The sequence below is a fragment of the Prionailurus bengalensis genome, chromosome E4 (genome assembly GCF_016509475.1).
Source record: "Prionailurus bengalensis isolate Pbe53 chromosome E4, Fcat_Pben_1.1_paternal_pri, whole genome shotgun sequence".
Lineage (NCBI taxonomy): Eukaryota > Metazoa > Chordata > Mammalia > Carnivora > Felidae > Prionailurus > Prionailurus bengalensis.
Window position 1 is genome coordinate 7,904,737 of NC_057360.1, and position 17,990 is coordinate 7,922,726.

Consider the following 17,990-nt stretch of genomic DNA (forward strand, 5'->3'; position numbering starts at 1 on the left):
AAGTAGGTATTATTTATATGAATATATTTTAACTTAGAAAGGCAGAAATTCTCCTTTTTAACTTACACCTAAAAACACGTGTGTGTATGTACGTTCATATAAAGATTTGTTATAAATGCGTGTTCCCTTCAGTAGACCTTTTATGCACCTAAATATTTCAAAATGCCGGTTGTTTGACTGAATTAATCCCTTTGCAATAATCTGGTTAATTCACCAAAATAGTCTCATGATGCTACCACGAGATCCTACGGGAGGTTTTGGCACGCAAATGTCTTTCATTCAGCTGTTCTAAAAACACCCACTGACTAAATTGGCCACAGAAATATTCCTCGTCATGACAATGTGCACATAGTATGTAGTCTGTTTCCATAAACAGGTGGAACCACGCATTTCTTATAGTCTAAGCTCACAGTTCTGTATAGTTTTATTCAAATATTAGTATTAGAAAAAGCAAAACTTTAGGCACCTGGGTGGCTCAGTCGGTTATGCGTCCTACTTCAGCTCAGGTCATGATCTCACCGCTCGTGAGTTCGAGCCCCACATTGGGCTCTGTGCTGACAGCTCAGAGCCTGGAGCCTGTTTCGGATTCTGTGCCTCCCTCTCTGCCCCTCCCCTGCTCACACTCCTGTCTGTCTCTCAAAAAGTGAATAAATGTAAAAACAATATATATTTAAAAAAAGAAAAGCAAAACTTCTAGAATTGTATTACGAAAGTTCTTTATTTTTATGGGACATTATGATGTCCCCTCTTCATTATTATGTAATTTGGGGGGTAAATCTCTGTTGTTTTCAAGAAATTAGAAAATATGTAAGAAAGCATTTAATGACTTGCTTTCATAGAGGCTTATGTCCTAACAACAAATCAGACTCCAGTGGATTGTAATTGCTGTTGCATGAAATTACTTTTCTCTTAATATTGTTTACAATTGTATTCTTTCTTGAATTTTCTTCTTTCAGAGAAGAGTTCCAGTCACAAATGCATGTGTGATGCATTTTGACATTTACTGCTAAGATGAAATACAGAAATGAAAACCACACATCCGTTTTAGTGTTCTCAGATGTGATTAGATATATTTTATCATATTTTTATGCTACTGACCTAAGGAAAACAGTATTAAGAAAGGGTGACAGTTAAACAGCTAGGACCTGCAGCCTCAGTACTTCTGGGATGAACTGGAATACCACAAGGAGAGATTTATTACGGCGCATTCACGTCCCAGCTGAGCCCTCAGCCTAGACTCATACGTGTTTCCTTTATCGGCAGTTGTCAGCAGACGCTTTGTCTTCCAGAATGGCGGACAGTCTCCCCACAGAATTCGATGTGATCATAATAGGGACAGGTCTGCCTGAATCCATCCTTGCAGCTGCGTGTTCAAGAAGTGGTCAGAGGGTCCTGCATCTCGATTCAAGAAGCTACTATGGAGGAAACTGGGCAAGTTTCAACTTTTCAGGATTGCTCTCCTGGTTGAAGGAGAACCAGCAAAAGAGTGATGTTGCAGAAGAAAGTACTGCCTCGTGGCAAGGCCTGATTCATGAAACAGAAGAAGCCATCACTCTGCGCAAGACGGATGAAACCATTCAACACACAGAAGTTTTTTGTTACGCCAATCAGGATATGGATGACAAAATGGAAGAGACTGATGCTCTGCAGAAAAATCCTTCCTCACTGACATCTAGTTCTCTCACTAAACCTCTGGATTCTGCATGCTTGTCTGAAGAAACACATTCATATGTCACTAGCTACGAAATGCCTGCCAAAGACATTCCAAAAAATGATGGAGAGATTTCACTAGAAGTAAGTGGTGTAGAGGGCACTTTGGCAGAAGAAAAATATTGTGGAGATGAAACTTGTAGACACACAGTTTCAGGTGGAGATACAGATGAAAACAAACCTATAGAGGAAGACAACACTGATCAACTAAAGAGAAATAGGATTACTTACTCTCAAATAGTTAAAGAAAGCAGGAGGTTTAATATTGATTTGGTATCAAAGCTCCTGTATTCTCAAGGGTTGCTGATTGATCTTTTAATCAAATCTAATGTTAGTCGTTATGCAGAATTTAAAAATGTCACTAGGATTCTTGCATTTCGAGAAGGAAAAGTAGAACAGGTGCCTTGTTCCAGAGCAGATGTCTTCAATAGCAAAGAACTCACTATGGTTGAAAAGAGGATACTAATGAAATTTCTTACATTTTGTTTAGACTATGAACAACATCCTGACCAATACCAAGCTTTCATGCAATGCTCATTTTCAGAGTACTTAAAAACTAAAAAATTAACCCCCAACCTCCAGCATTTTGTACTGCACTCCATTGCAATGACAGAATCATCTTGCACTACAATAGATGGCCTTAAAGCAACAAAAAACTTCCTTCAGTGTCTTGGACGGTTTGGCAACACTCCCTTTTTATTTCCCTTATATGGCCAAGGAGAAATTCCCCAGTGTTTCTGCAGGATGTGTGCAGTTTTTGGTGGAATCTATTGTCTTCGCCATAAAGTTCAATGCCTTGTAGTTGACAAAGAATCTGGAAGATGTAAAGCAATTATAGATCACTTAGGTCAAAGAATAAATGCTAAATATTTTATTGTGGAGGATAGTTACCTTTCTGAGAAAACATGCTCAAATATACAGTATAAGCAGATCTCCAGGGCAGTGCTCATTACAGATCAATCTATACTAAAGACAGATTCAGATCAGCAAATTTCCATTTTGATAGTGCCTCCAGCGGACTCAGGAACATGTGCCGTTCGTGTCACAGAATTATGTTCTTCAACCATGACCTGCATGAAAGACACTTATCTGGTACATCTGACCTGTTCCTCCTCTAAAACAGCAAGAGAAGACTTAGAGTCAGTAGTAAAGAAACTATTCACTCCATATACTGAAGCAGCAATAAATGAGGAGGAACTTACAAAGCCAAGACTCTTGTGGGCTCTTTATTTTAATATGAGAGATTCCTCCGGAGTCAGCAGAAGCTCATATAATGGCTTACCGTCCAATGTTTATGTCTGCTCTGGGCCTGACTGTGGACTGGGAAATGAGCATGCGGTCAAGCAAGCTGAAACACTGTTCCGGGAGATCTTTCCAAGTGAAGAATTCTGTCCCCCACCTCCAAATCCAGAAGACATTATCTTTGATGGTGATGATAAACAACCAGAGGTTTCTGGAACCAATAACATAATCATGGCCAAACTAGACTCCTCTGAGGGAAGCAAAAACCTAGAAAGCCCAGGGAAACATCTTGAAAACTAGGAAGAAGCAAACTGGAAGTGCTATTTTGGGCCTTCGTCCTGGCATCAGAGTATTTTCATTTAGAGGACAGTTTCCTATATGAGTAATTAGAACTGGTTATATGATGGATGCTGTGTAGATGTTGTCTTTAGTTCTGTTTGAGACATCAGTCATTGGATGTCTTTGTTAACCTATCAGTAACTGATTGACTGTTGGACAAGGTTAACTTTATTTTAGTATTGGGTGTATAAGTGAGGGTTCCATATTAGCAACTGTGCTTAACGGCAGGTAATATATATCTACTAATGATCTTCAGATTGTATTTGTCTATAAGAACAATAATACCTAAGGAATATTTTAATTAGTTTTGCAGTTATTACAGTTGCTACCACCTCTGAATAGTTACACAGTAAATTATGTGGGTGTTTTGTATATGATATCAATGTACAGACATGATGGTAGCAATAGCAACTTACGCAAGTGCCAACTGTTAGAAGATTAGCTTTGCATGTTCCTTTATTTGTCAAGGTCTGGTGTTTACAATACACTTTGCAGGTCAGTTCCACTTTGCAGTTCAGTTCCCCCGTTTGACTCTTGTTAACCTATGAGTCAGGGACACCACCACAATCAGAAGATTACAGAAAGTGCTGGAGAATTCATTTAGTCATTGAAGAGTTCATTCTTGGGAAGTTTGTCCCAAAGGAAGTCTAGGGCATAAGGTTAGTTCTGATTTAATACTTCAGAAAATTGCTGCAGAGCCCTGTGCTGGCACCTAAAAGAAAAGAACTTCCAACAACTCTAACTCAGGCCAAAAGGAAAAAGTATCTTGCCCCCAGGAAAAGGTACTTCAGATTGGCTGTTATGAAATTCCTAAGAAGAAATGGAGTGAGGCATTTCTAACCTGGGATGACAGATGGTTTCTCAAAACCATCCGTAGATTTCTAAACAACAGAAACATTTTTTTTCTAGAACCATCAGAAGCCAAAACTGTTGTACTACAGTTGTGAATATCTGTGGAGTTGCGAGAAGAGGTGAACTCCATCCACTTCAGTCTCCTGTTTCTGTTCCTTAGAATGATAATCCTACAGGAAGAGAGCCCATTAAGCCAATTTTTTGTTCTGGAATGGAGCATTTCTGTGTGTTAGGCGCTTATTGTGCTTTCTAAGTACAGTTTCTCAACAACCCTGTGAGGCTGATAGTGAATAGATTTTTAAAGAAGAAAGATAATTATTAATTTGCTCAGGGTCTGGTATGTGTAGAAGAGCCAACAGTGGAATCTAGGCTTTCTTCTAACATTAACTGTTACAAGAGTGCCTGTACTGTGGGAGGGGAAACATGCTCCTGGAAGTCAGTGCAGCATTGCTCCAGACTCGGGTCTCTCAGCTGATTCTCATCAGGGAAATGGGAAGATTAGGATTAATTAAAAATATAGTTTAGAGCAGTGGAGCTCCTGGCAGCAGAATTTGGCTAAGTTTTGAAAAGTAATGCTTTTTAGAGTATCTTTTGATCTGAACAACATGTTTATAAGAAATGCAGATGTTACTAGGCTAAAAGGTGAGGAAAAGGAGAAAAAGATCTAAGAAATTTACAGCTTACTGGAAACAAGTCGTGAAGTGGTCTTAATATTTATGCATATTTTGAGTGTGATAAAGTGGTTTTATGGGGTATATTTTTAGGTTTAAACCCATCAAGATAATTTCAGCATCTATAGAACTATACTTTGCCGAATTATTGTGAGGATTAAGTTAGGTAATGTGTATGAAATCCTATCCAAAGGAATGCCCCTAGATGACATTAATATATAGATTTATTACACTTCCACTCACCATTCCAACTGATACTTTGAATAATTTGACAGAATTGTGTAAAGTAGGAAAATAGGCAAGGAAAGATGGATTTGTCTTTTTAACTTAGGGGAAAAAAATGAGAGTCTTGCCCTTAAACTCCCTACTCAGCATCATAGTATATTTAGAAAGTTTAGGATTTAAAGACAAACCAATTAAAAAACAAGTAGTTATGAAATAACTACTGGTGGAAAGACTAGCCTGGATGTCAGTATGAAGAAAGAATGGGGCCCACTTTACATATGATAAGGCCATTCATTCCAGATGAATTAAAATGTTGATTATAAAGGTAAAAATAAAAAGACTACAATTCTCATCCCAGCAGCACAAAAAAAACTTTATGGCAGTGAAAAACATTATTGGGAAAGTAGGTGAGATCAACTAAAGAAAAATGAAAAATGGACACCAAACAGGAAGAAAATGAAAAGATTGGGCTAAAAAAAAAAGCTGCTAGCATTACACATGAATAAAGTGCTTAATGTTTTTTAAAAAGTAGATGTAAATCATAAGGCTTTCTACTCTTTACTAAGCATATTAATGAAAAGATAGAGTACAAATGAGAAGCTACAAATAAAAGTGAATTGTTGGAATGATAATTCAGATTTAAATAGTATTAAAAATGCAAATTGAAACAACTTTGACCTAGTTTATGCTATTACAGCAAAACATTTTAAAATTCACGTGTCTTCATGTCAGCATTATTATATTAGTAATTTTTAAAAGAATTATTTAGATGATTACAACAAGAGCTCTGTAACCAATCTTTTTTTGCTAAATCAACTCACTTTGAATAGCATATGCCTGGGGAAGTATTTAAAAGAAAAATAAGCTACTTATACAAAGATATTTCTAGCAATTTCATTCATATAGGTTTAAAAAAAAAGCCCCAAATTGGGAAATGGATGAGCAGATTTTGATGTATTGGTATTGCTGTTGTAGACTGTTATATAGTCATTAAATGATATTGCTATATGTAAAATTGTATGAACAAATGTTAAGTGAGATTCAAAAGTGTTAAATTATTTTATGTACTGATTATATTTATGTAAAAATTTAGGTATCTACATTGAGAAGAATCAGAAGAAAACATGTAATTAATTGGAGTTTAACAATAAGGGGTTCTTTATTTTTTTTCTGTAAAATATTGTGTGCAATACAAATAAAAAATAATTGGTAACGTGGTTTACTGATTTGGTGATAAAGTTACTTTTTTTTGGAAACTTCTAAAATTCTCCTTCAAATTAAAAAAAAAAAAATGTTAGAGTCAAAATGTTAAAGTCAAAAGATAATTCCAAACACATGGACAGAATGTTTTACAACTCTTGATGGAAGGGACTTCTTGGTTAGGATGGATTTTGTATCTTTTGTATCTTTTCTTAGTTGCTCAGTATTAAGAAATAAGAAGGTACACTGTGACAATTTTTTTTTTTAATGGAAACCCCAGAACCAAGGGTGGAAATAATAGAAATAATATTAAGGCATTCTAGGACATCAATATGAAGACATTAAATACTAATTTAAGTGTGGACCCAAATCCAAGAATGCCAGGGAACTGAAGGATGGATTTGGATTCACAGACATGGCTAAGCCTCCATCTAAGGAGTATTCTCAGGGAGACCAGCTAAGGCCAAATCTCAGGGGACTGAGGATGCTACCAGACCCTTTCTACCTGTCAGCCTGACAGATCCAAAACAAGATGATTGACTTCAACAAACATCAGTTGAATATCAACTATGGGTTATGAATTGACATTAAGAGTTCAAAATAGAAAAATGGATACGTTCTTTTGTACCTGAGAACCATTCTGTGAGAACACAAAACCTTCTTATCTTAATGAGAATATAAACGTTTTCTATCCATCATACTCTCCATTATCACTACCACCACTCCCTTCCCCAAAACAAAAAGAGAAATCTGATTTGAGATGCACAGCATTCCTTTGTAGTGTGCCCAAACCGTTTACTACAGTTGGAAACAAGTAGTTTAAGAGTTAAGAGGTAGATCAGTTAATACTTTCTGAAATCGATTTCAGCTAACATTCAGTTAATTAAGTTTCTGACATTAATCGGAAGTTTTTTGTGTTGCTCAGGGGAAGATGTAAAGAGAAGGTACAAGAGATTGGGTCCCAGGAGCCCAGGGCACTGAGAGCCTCGGGAGTCAGAAGTGTAAATAAGCCAAAACGATGAAGCAGATCATAAAGTGTCAAGGTCAAGAAATTCTGATTAGGATTATTTTTATTTCCTTCCCCTTGGGCGCACAAACAGAAGTCATTCTCTTACTGCATTAAGGTAGTTGCCTCATCTTTGAAGACTTTAAAATTTTTATTTCAGTATTTTTACCTTCATCATGAAGAGGCATTGCTTCTAGTATAGTTATTCTTTTAACCAATGACCTAATGTATTCACATTTTAACAGCAGGGGATACAATACCGCCAGCTCTCTAAGGCATGAACAAAGAAGCTGATTCAGCTGAAAGAATTGGACTGTAACATGCATATTATGAGAGCAATTCTGCCACAGCACCGGTAGGAACACAGTGCTTTTTTCTCTTGACAACTACATTTTCTTACATGAACCTCAGGACAATTATGTCAGGTAAGAAAGGGCAGGTATTTATACCCATTTTCTAGATAAGACCAGGAGGAATTGAGTGTCTGACCTGGACGCACTTCTAGTAAGTGTTTAGAATCGAAGTCGAACTTGCCAGGTTGCCTGACTCTCAGCAGAGCGGTCTGTCGCATGTAAGAGTGTGTAACACAGAAATCACTATTATAAAAGTGGCTCCTAGAATCTGAGCGTACATTTGTTTTCCAAAAAAAGCAAAAGATCTTCCTATAAATTAAGATTTGTGTCATTAAAGTGGGGGACGATGGGTTGGAAGTGGGTGAAGGGTTAGGATTACTCAGGCTCACGCCCGAAATCAAAGCAGACTATCCTGGTAACTTATTTCAAGAGCTTCATCTCTCATAGGCAGTGTCTGCTGGTTCCTGCTGTTGTCTCCCTGCTGTTTTTGCTGTTGCTAAATATGTGTTTAACTAACACTCTGAAAAACTAATATGAATAAAGGCATGTCTGCCGTCAGAGGAAAACGGCTTCAGAACTTCAGTGTTGACAAAGGTTAATAGGAAGTAAATATCTGTTTGTAGTTGGGTCAGGAGATCCATCTTTAGGCATGTTCTAGTTTTAAGAAAATAGGAATCCTTGCGGATGTTAGTGCCATGGACTTTATGCCAGTTCTTTTTATTACTCGCCACATAATTAAACCTCTTGAGCACACCATGTCTGTTTGAGACTTGTGTTCCTTTATTTATTCATCCCCTATAGTTAAAAGTAGAAATATTGCTAAGTCAGTATAGGGAAGTGTTATTTTTGCATTATAAGTTAATTTCATCATGATGACAAGCTTAAAGTTTTTATCCTAATTTCAGCATTTCTATTACCAATTATAAAGAAGAAATTGGGGGGAAATATACTGCCAAGGAAGAGCAGAGAATCTTGTTTTTAGGCAATTAATGTAATTGTTAATTTCCTAAAATGATTTCAGTGAAGTATTATGGAGAAATGAACTGTATGTCCTTCTGTTCTTTTAACAGTCCCGTTTTCTGACTGCATAACACTATTTTTAATGGCCTCTGTTGAAACAAATACCAACCAGGTGTTTATTAAAAGGAAAAAGCAGAAGGTGGGAAGTCATTTGTCATGGAAGTATAATCTTTAAAGGAAAGTCTGAGTGCAGTGTACCTCCACATTCTCTGCAGTGTCTTGCACCTCACAGGTGGGCAAAAATAGATTTGCTGGTTGGAAAGAGCAACTGGCACTTTAAAGCACCTCTTTCCTTCCCTGTCCCCCGTTTACCTTCATCACCTCATCCCAGACAGAGGACTCCTGGTGCTAATCTCTGGGGAAATGTATCAGAACCATGGTCTGGGGTCTTTTTATTGGTAGTACAGATCATTAGTTTTATGATAAGCCTATGTGTGTCAATAAAAATACCTAAAAATAGGGAACATTTTTAATAATCTATAAGATGTTCCACCTAATACCTTTACTAATTTTCTCCCGTCAAGGTAGTTATTCTCAAACCTGGGTGATTTTGCCTTTCAGGGGACATTTGGCAATGTCTGGAGACATTTTTGGTTGTTAGAACTAGGAAGGGGGTGCTATTAGCACCTAGCGGGTGGAAGGCGGGGACGCTGCTAAACATTCTTCAGTGCACAAGACAGCCCCCTCCCCCCCCCCGCCCCAAGGATTATCCAGCCCCAAATGTCAATTGTGCCAAGGTTGAGAAACTTCATTATAGTCAAGTTTTGAATATTTATAATGAATTTGTTTTTCTTTCTTTTACCTTTTTTCTTCCGCATCTTCTGACTATAAGTGCTTCTTCAGCAGGGTCATTGTCAGTGGGAACTGCAGTCCTGGCTGCTCCCCTGTGTTCCCCCCCCCCCCCCCCCACACACCCCTGTCTGCCCCTCTCAATAGTGGCTTCCTTCTGAAGCATTATGATAACTCAAACTCCAAAACAAAGCTCAGAGAATTAGAGAATATATCTCATCCTGCCCCAATTGTCAGTGTAGATTAGAGATTTTGTGGGTTTTTTTTTAATCATTACATCCAGAAATAAAATAATTCTGCAAAAACATTTATAGAAATGCAGGATGATATTTATTTTAGTGTTTTTGTAATATTAACTTATTCTTTTAGATGATATCTTTATATTGCAAACAACTACCTCAAAATCAACAAAAATATTTTAATATACTTTTTTTTAGAGGGGTGCAGTTCACTTGACAGGCTATAGGCAAATTAATCAAATTACATGTATATAATAATATCTTGTGAGTTTCAGAGAAGCCAATCCAAGACTAAATAAACCACCCATAATTGATTTGTACCCACATTTACACTCACTAATGGTTCACCAAGCAATGAGAGAGTGTAGAGCTTGACATTTTATAAACAGGGGTTAGCAAAACAATACCTAAATTGTAATGGAATGGGTTTGCATTGTTAATGTGGGGAAGAACCTTAACTAAATTACACTGCAAAGAGAAACAGGGTTCAGTACAATGACACATTTATGGAACACTGTCCTCCAGTTTTTCTGCTGGATCCCGGAAATGCAGAGATAGTAACTGTAACTAACACTGAGCACTTCCTCTATGCCAAGCACTGCTCTAAGTGTTTGCTATATTCCTCTTACTTAATCCTCATAACAGCCCAGTTGGGTACATGCACTTATTATCCCCGTTTTGCAGATGGGGAAACAGACACTGCAAAGACAAAGAACTTGACCAAAACCACACAGCTGGTAAGTGATAGAGCTGGGCTTCAGTGCCAGGGAGTCAGACTCCAGAATGCACAGGCGTAACTGAGATGTGATGTGGGGTTTTCAGAAGGGGTCAGAGCAAGTCCAGGAACAAGTGCCAGGAGCTATTCTAATATCTTTATACATATCATCTCATTTTTAAGATAACCCTGTGAGTCAGGTATTAACGTTGCCATGTGTAGATGAGAAATCAGGCTCATAATTTCCCCAAAGTTATAGAATTGGGAAATAGTGGAACTCCCATGCCATTAGGGCTGACACTGGTGCACAGCTCACTACTGCATCAATCAGGCTGTGATCACTTCTGTGATATAGGTATGGGTATAGACAAACTTCAATGGATGCACAGAGAATTTATTTTGTCTGACTAGGGAAATCTAGGAAGGCTTCATGGAAGAAAAAGCCAGGGCCCTGAAGATCGAGAAGGATTTCTAAAGGCCATTGTGAAGAGCATTCCACACACGGAGAACAGAGGAAACAGGCATGGGGACAATGAGGTTGCCTGCATGATGTGGAGAGGTGGGGCACAGGGGATAGGGCCCAAAGTATCAATCATGTTGAACCACGATAATTTTCAGTTGTGTTGAATCATACTAATTTCCAGTCTGTGATATTTTCAATACCAGGGGACTTGTATTCAGTGGATAATGAGGAGCCGCTGAAGTTTTTCTAAGTAAAGCTTGTGTTTAAAGGGATACCTGATGGCAATGTGGAGAGAAGCTGGGAAGGTGCAGAGACTCCGCGGATGACTGGTAAAGAGGAGAAATATGATATGGCCTGGGCAGGGCGGTCAGAGTGCAACAGGCAGAGAAAAATATGGACCTAGAAAGAAAGAGAAAAGAGCTGAGAATGACTAAATTTTCAGCATTGGTACTTAATGAGTGGAACACATTTAACCAAAATTGGGAACAGGTTTTGAGGAAAAACAAACGAGTTTGGTTTGGTCATACAAGGATCAGGAGTAGTTCTGGAAGGTCTTAGAGAGTTTTGTATGCTAGGGCATTTTTGACTTTGTCCTAATGGTATTGCACTTAATGTCATTAAGCAAGGAAATGGGCTGCATCTGGATATGTATGGAGGATGAATCCAAGGGCAGCAGAAATGTAGAAAGGAGACCGGATAGAAGGCTACGGAAAGAGACGATGAGAGTCTGAACCAAGGTCATAGCAGTGAGGACAGAGGACAGACTTGAGAACAACTGGGGACATTAAATCAGCATGACTCAGTGATTGGTTGTGAATCCTTTGAGGAAGCAAGAGAAATCAGAAGACAGTCGAGAAGGAACTGGTAGATAGGGACGTGTTGGGAATGTAAACATGGCACTCTGCTGGGTTTGATGTGGTAACTCCTGCTCCTGGATTAGTTCCTGGTGGGGAAGATTCCTATTCTAGGATTCTTGGGTATACATTGTTTTTTGTCTGTGTGTTTTTGTTTTTGTTTTTGTTTTTGTTTTTTTTTTGTTTTCTCCTGGGCTTGTTAAGCCTCAAGGGTATGAGTCAGAGGCTGCCAGTACCTTGATTACCAGAGAGCCCATCCAAGACTTAGGCCACATAGAGAGCAAGCAAGCCAATGATGGAAGGAGAGAGGCAGCACTCTGATGAATGATTTCAGACCCCAAGTTTACATGGTTCATGTTCTATTTCTATTGGACAATGTGCCTGCAGCCAGTGCCACTTTAGACTTCCCAGTTATATAAAATATCCAGGTTTTTTTTCCCCTAAAGGAAAAAAAAAGTGACATAGAAATAGGAAATGAGGTAGGAGAGGTGTTATAAAAGCCAAGGGGAATTTCAAAAAGAGCCTGGTCTAAGGTGTTGGTATTACAAAAAGGTTGGGTATACTAATGTTTTAGCATTAATCAATTGATTTAAATTGATAACATTTATCAATTGATTATCAGCTGATAAAATTCTAGAACAATGGCTTTAAACTGAAGAGTATTTATGAATCAAATGGGAACATCTCTAAACTACAGATTACCAGGCACCACTCCCTCATTCTGGGTTGGTGAGTATACAGAGGGCAACTGTAATTGATTGATGGGTGGGTAGTGGGTTGTCATGCCTTGTGACATAAATAAGTGGGAATAAAATAAGTATCTGATGATACAATGGTATTTAATCGGATACAATGGGATTTAATGTATCTTCTGGTGCATATTTTGGCAAGTTGTATCAAAAGCATTAAAATTTTGTCCATCATCTTACCCAACAATTATATTGCCAAGAATTTATCCTAATGAGGTAATCATAGATGTATGGAAACATATAGCTGATAGATTATAATGTCCATGGCTAATGCTTATTAGGTGTGTACTACAGGCTAAGTATTGTTATAAGTGCTTTATGCATATTAACTCTTAATCTTTATCCCAACACTGTGAGGTAGTTAGATACTATTACCCCATTATTCAGTTAAAGAGAGTTAAGCCCCAGAAGATTAATTTGTTCAAGGCTTCATACAAAGTGGAGGATATAAGACTGAAACCCTTGATGGTTATGTTGTGCTGTCTCTCCTCACAGAATTGTTAGGATAGTCAAAAACTGAAAGTAATCTAAAGATATGCAGTGTGATACCTAAGAGAGCAGATGTCTCAGAAATCAACATACCAGCAAGCAAATCATTCAGGACTCAGACTCTGGAAACACTCTTGACCTCCTCTTGCCCCCAAAGATGATCAGAACAAATCCCATCATACCTCACATCCTTGCTGAGACCAGTTGGTGCCAAAAGGGAAGGCTCTCCAGTCAGTGACGACCCAAATCTTTATGGACCGGTGTGTTTCTCCATCTGATCCAATCCTGAGCTCCCGCCATGTGTGCTCAGCCTCTCCTCATGAGCACCAAATTCTCTTGTATCTTCAGCCTCTTCCCTGAACATCTTCTCTGTTTCCTTACTTTTCCTTAATGCTGGCAGCCCCCATGGACCCTGGTTTCCCACCACCAAGCAGAAACTGCCCTCCACCCCCCGCCGCCGCAATGCCTTATTATAATGTTGCTAAGTGAACATTGTTAAATAGAATAGAGGGTGCTGGATGGTGAGTTGGGGTTCAACAACAGACCACAAGAGAAGCTGAGATAGTTTATTACTCATAGGTCCTGGAGGAAGCACATGACATACCTTGAGGGGTCACAGAGGGAGATCAAGGCAGGGTGCTGACAGGGAGAGGCAGGACCCTAGCACATATGCCTTTATTAGGGTCCATGGGCAGAGTGCTTTGGGGTTCCCCAGTCAAGGCAAGATGGGTCAATTCAAACCAGAAAGAGTGTGGTGTGGTTATACTACACAAAGGTCTTATCTGAGGCAGGCAAGGAGGGGAGACTGTTGATTGCAAGGGCTGTTGGGAAAGTCACATGAGGAACTTCTGTCTGTAGGCTACTTCCTGGGGCTAGGGTGCATGAGGGGCTGCTGTGAAAGTCCCTGAAGGCTGTTTGGCCAAACAAAGTGGATGCTGAGGCAGCAATAGCATGGAGTAGCTTAGCCGAACTCTTAACATACCCCATAGACCCCAGGGCCAGGGAGTAGAGAAGGTGACCCACTGAGTATCCCTGTGGCTTCCAAAGCATTACTCCCTCATTTCCCTGTGAAACCTTTTGGTCCCTCTACACTCGCCCTCAGTGAGGCTGCCAAATGGAACTCAGCTGTCACACAGAAGGGCAGGGGGTGTAAAGCTTAGGCTATTGGCTCATATTCAGAGTCTTCTCTCCCACTCCCAGATCATCCCCACCAGTTTACCGTCTAGCCACCACCCCAGCTGCCTCTTGACTTGTGACCACCCCGTTCTGTTCTTTGTTTAAAGAGCCTGTCTTCTGATTGCCTCCCACTTGCTACCTCCATATCCTCAAGTTTTATTCATTTTGTAAATTATTTAAAAGTTTTTAAATACAGAAAAGTGCAAAGGGTGTGATAAAGTGCCCATATATCTGCCACCCACAGTGGTCAGAGATGAACCTTCCTAATTTTATTTTAACCTATCTTTAAAGAATTAAAAATTACAGATAACATTTACATCTATGTATTTCTCTCTTTAGTTCAATCCACCTGCTCCCTCCTAGAGGTCACTGCAGACATGAATGCAACATGAAGCCAAGCAGTACTTCCGTTCTTTTGCTCACAATTTATTCACCCATTTCCCCTTTTTGATGGGCCTTGGGCTATTTCCTGTTTTTCACTATAACATAATAAATGGTGCCTCAAAGTACATCCTAGTTACATCTTCTACTCAATGTACAAGAGTTTCTCTAGATCTGTGCTGTTCAACATGGTAACACTACTCTGTGCCTCTTGAGTGCTTGAAATGTCACTAGTCTACACTGAGATAACACACCAGATTGTGAAGATTTAGTATGAAAAAAATACAAAATATTTCATGAATTAGTTTATGTTGAAAACAGATTGAAATATTTTAAATATGTTGGGTTAAATAAAATGTTATAAAAATTAATTTTATCTGTTTCTCTTTGCTTTATAAAATGTGGCCACTAAAAGACTTAAATAATATATGGCTCACATACTTCTACTGAACAGCACTGCTCTAGGGCATATAAGTAAATTTGGAACTGGTGGGCATGGGTAAATTTTCAAATGGGTTTTTTTTAATTATCTTTCAGTCCCATCCCTTTATATAAAGCCCCCCCCCCCAAGTTTCTTGGTGATCTTTTCTCTCTCTGAGCTCCTATGGCACATAGGTCTGAATGTCTCATTTGGAATTTCAAATATACAATTTTGTATTTTGGTTTGTCTTTCCGTGCTGCCTTTTCCCCTTCACATCAGGGACCGTATATGATGACTTTGCTTTCCCAGCAGTAAGCTCAGAGCCCCACATGTTTAGAGCAACTTAAATATTTAAGGAAGATTTAGACGCTCCTGGCATGGTACCTGTCTGCTTTTAAGCTGTGACTTGTCCTGGAATAATTTTATCTTATTTGCCTAAAATATGCCTCAAGTTTCTTATGCATACGGGATTTACTCTACTCTCCCTACTATGAGAAAATTGCCTAGGAAGTAACATTAGTCTTTACTCTGCTTCCCTTTCTGTGAAGAAACTGCTGTTGATATCTTTCCAACACACTTCTCACTTCTAATGGGTTCTGGAGTCTCGGTAACTGGCTAGGCCAGGGCAGGCTTCACGTGTACAAGGCCATTTAGTTAGGTTTATAAAAGCTCCTTTCCAAATGACATCACCTTCAGCTATTTTCCCGTATGTTACATCTGGTTCTATTAAACATGGCAGTGGGGCAGCTTATACAGAACTGCAAAATGCAAGGGCAGACAGGAATTAAGCTAGAGGTGAGTAAACTATGATGAAACTTAAAGCTGTCGATACTACATAGACAAGGTCCCCTTCCTCAGAGCTGGAGCTTTGTGAGTGACGCAGCCTTTGGTATCCCTGTGGGATTCCATTTTGTGAAATGAAGTACTAGTTTCTTGTGTTCCTCCACTGGTGTTGAGTCCATGAAGGAAAACCTGGGAAATGAGCAAATAGCCACAGAGAGATTATATTAAAGGAGATTTGATTTTAATCTAGACCTACCATTCCCAAAGTCGGTCAGAATCATCAGGGGGGTCTCTTAAACATGCAGATACTTGGGTTGCATTCCAGGCCCCCTAAAGCAGAATCTTCATGGGCAGGGCCTTGGAACCGACATTCAAACCACTTCTCCAGGAGATTCATTTGTGGCTATTTCAAGAGCTGGCATTTGGAGTCACTCTTCCTACCAAGGGAGACAGACTCAGATGTAGAAGGTTTTAAATTAAACATCAAGGGAGAATCCGTATGAAGCCCAATCTGACAATGTGGGAGAGAAGGTGGAAACAGTAGCATATGAGTGGGTCTGGAAATCAGCTCCACTGCAGCACCTGCTAGCTTTGAGTTGTGGCCTTAGGCAGAATACTTGTAAATCTTTCTTTAGCTTTTTTCCACTTGATATTCCCAGCTCAGGATGACTAAGACTCACGAGAAAATGATCTTTCCTTGCCTATCCAAACTGTTCCACAGTAGTCACAGATAGGTTTTACCTTACATGCCCACCTCCTGAATGTGCCTTTTCTTTCTTTATTTTAATGTTTATTTATTTATTTTGAGAGAGAGCAAGTGTGAGCAGGGGAGGGGCAAAGGGTGAGGGGGAGAGAGAGAATCCCAAGCAGGCTCCACGCTGTCAGCCCAGAGCCCAATGCGGGCTTAATACCATGAACTGTGAGATCATGACCTCAGCCAAAATCAAGAGTCGGGTACTTAACTGACTGAGCCACCCAGGCACCCTTCAAATGTGCCTTTTAAACCTCAAGCATTGTCTCCCAGCATTGCACGGCCCAGGGGACACAGCAATTATATTTGTCCTTAACACATTCTGCCAAGCTTGTTATCTTTTGTAACCATTCTCCTTTTATAGTCCTTAGGTATCTCATAGCACACTTTTTAGTTGATTAGTTACTTAACACATACACACACACACACACACACACACACACACACACACACTTAAAGCTGAGTGTGTTGTATTCATCCTTGAGAAAAAAGTGACACTGGTCATTGGCTGTATTTCAGTACTCTCCATTTGCATCAGCCACAAGGTGATAGAAAATGATTTTGAAATGGTAGCAGGGTGTTACCACCTGCTGTAAAACCTAAACTCTGAGAGCCCTTTGAGGGTTTGGTAAATTATGAATAACTGAATTAAGATTTAATTGTGTATTTCTCGGATTTCCTCATATTTTAATTTGCTCTTCTGGGCTATCTCAGATTTTCATATCTTGGTGCCGGATTCATAATCCAGGAAGGAGTACTTAAAAACTAGAATCTTCGTTGCATGCAGGGGGTCACATGGCTATCCCACAATTCATTCATGTGTTGAATTTTTCCATAGAGTTAACATAAGACTTCATGCTGCTTTATTGATCACAACCAACTCACTTAGTCAAATCTTTCTGAGGAAAATCTGAATAGACCTCTGGACTAGCAGTCAGAAGAGGTGGGTTCTCCTCCAAGCAAGATGTTATTTGTCTTATGGCCTTAGGCTCATCCCAAATCCCAGCCCCCTTTCTCACACCCTAACCAAATGAGGACATGAGCCTTGCCTCACAGGTTTGTGAAGAACTGATGATGAACATACATGGGGCAGTACTTTGAAAATTATAAGACACCATATGAAATTGGTGTTATAATTTGTTATTGTCACTGGAGAACAAGAGATGACAAATCTAACAGGAATACCACTTGACTTTATGATATCCATAAAAATGAATATTTTGTAGGGACTTTTTAATAGTCAGAAGATATCAAGTGATGACTGTTGAATAGTGGGTTGAGTTGAGATAGGGATCCCTTAGGAAAAATAGCAGAGAGCTGGTTTGGTTTTTTGTTCTTCTATATATTGCTATTTTCCATAAGAAATATTTTCCTTTTCTTTGAAATCTGACTGTGACTGTTGCTAAGCACCATTTCACATTAGTGTTTACTTACTTACAGGGGTGCCTGTGTTTACTCCAGTGTTTTTATTCTTTATTTGAGAAGAATATGGCCATATATACATAACTTTTATCATCAAAAAATATAATAATCTCTTGTTAACCATTGCAGAAGCGAGGAAG

General features: G+C 39.1%; 2 protein-coding genes across 3 annotated transcripts in view; both read left to right on the forward strand.

The window, feature by feature from the left end:
* Nucleotides 1-17,990, forward strand: part of OPN3 (opsin 3) — a 43,745-nt gene that overhangs the window by 3,640 nt on the left and 22,115 nt on the right. The window contains exon 2 of one of the 2 annotated variants that reach the window (XM_043568635.1): nt 957-6,261. The exons of the other annotated variant lie outside the window; for it this stretch is intronic. Coding sequence (XP_043424570.1) covers nt 957-997 — 41 coding nt within the window. The 3' untranslated portion in view covers nt 998-6,261. Of the gene's footprint in view, nt 1-956; nt 6,262-17,990 lie in introns of those variants that run through there. 2 annotated transcript variants of the gene reach the window in all.
* CHML (CHM like Rab escort protein) lies at nt 1,291-6,261 on the forward strand. The gene has a single exon (XM_043568631.1). It carries the CDS (start codon nt 1,291-1,293, stop codon nt 3,250-3,252), a length of 1,962 nt encoding a protein of 653 aa, XP_043424566.1. The 3' UTR covers nt 3,253-6,261.